Consider the following 1,355-nt stretch of genomic DNA (forward strand, 5'->3'; position numbering starts at 1 on the left):
TTATTAATATTTTTAATAAGATTTGGTTTTACATTTATATTTAAATTCTATATATCTTATTATAAGTATCTATTATTATAAGTATATTCTACTTATAAGTCATTAACTGTTTTCTTATATTTAAGTACTTAATATTTAAGTACTTAAAATATCTCTTAATATATTGTGTTTATTCTTTGTTATATTAACAAATTGTAATAGATCTGTTTGTGATCGATTTAATGTTGCACGAGCAACGGCATGGTATGCAGTGAGAAGAGTGTGTCAAGCAATTTATTCTCTGGCACCTCAAATTATTAAATGGCCTAATCGAGAAGAGGCTGAATATACATGGATAAATATTGAAAATAATTACAAATTCCCAAAAGTTGTAGGTGCTATTGATGGCACACATATACCAATTAGTAAACCAAAAAAAGATAGTGAAAGTTATATTAATCGAAAAGGTTACCACTCTATACAATTACAAGTAAGTATGTAAACGTAAGTTAAAATTTCATATAAATAATTATACTCGTACATATCTAAATGTATATATAATTTGTATTCATAAATGTTTTATATTTCTTATAGGTTGTTTGTGATTCAACATTAAAATTTATACACTGCTACGCAGGACAACCTGGATGTGTTCACGATATGCGAGTATTCAGATTAAGTGGCATTCAGGGAATGTGTACAGCTGATCATTTTCCTGAAGATAGCCATATATTAGGTGATGGAGCGTATGCTTTACAGAAACATGTCATGGTACCTTACAAAAATAACGGTCACTTAACGGAAGCACAACTTAACTTTAATTATCGCCTAAGTTCATCGCGTACGATAGTGGAAAGAGCCATTGGCTTATTAAAAGGACGTTTTCGGAGTTTATTAGATAATTTACCCATGACACGGACAGATTTGATTCCTAGATACATAATTGTTTGTTGTGTACTACATAACATTTGTATATCTCATGGCGATTTTATAGACGATTTAATGGAAACAGAGATAAACACTCATACTAATATTGATCCTAATATTGAACCAACCAATGAAGAAACACAATGTGGTATTGAAAAAAGAAGAACACTAACTTATATGTTACAACATACATGTTAAAACGTGATGTATAGTATATATGACACACATTTATTGTATAATATAGTTTATTAATACATTTTACAACATACATGTTAAAACGTGATGTATAATATATTTAGTTTACTATAAAATAAATGTGGTACAATATATTGTTGAGATTAAATTTAATTTAGTTTACTATTCTCGAAAAACTTACCTTTTGAAAAAAAGGTAAAAACAGGCGCCAAGTACACGCACAACACGTATTGTATTAAATTAATAATAAATAC

General features: G+C 28.0%; 1 protein-coding gene across 1 annotated transcript; it reads left to right on the top strand.

The window, feature by feature from the left end:
* Positions 1–181: 181 nt before the first annotated feature.
* On the top strand, positions 182–1,054 carry LOC109863524 (putative nuclease HARBI1; the record flags this gene model as incomplete). The annotated part of the gene is made up of 2 exons (XM_020443783.1): positions 182–469; positions 574–1,054. Coding segments are annotated over 2 exons (769 nt in total), but the record flags the coding sequence as incomplete, so codon positions are not given.
* Positions 1,055–1,355: the final 301 nt, after the last annotated feature.

The sequence above is a fragment of the Pseudomyrmex gracilis genome, unplaced genomic scaffold, assembly GCF_002006095.1.
Source record: "Pseudomyrmex gracilis isolate BER0280 unplaced genomic scaffold, ASM200609v1 scaffold_6000, whole genome shotgun sequence".
NCBI lineage: Eukaryota > Metazoa > Arthropoda > Insecta > Hymenoptera > Formicidae > Pseudomyrmex > Pseudomyrmex gracilis.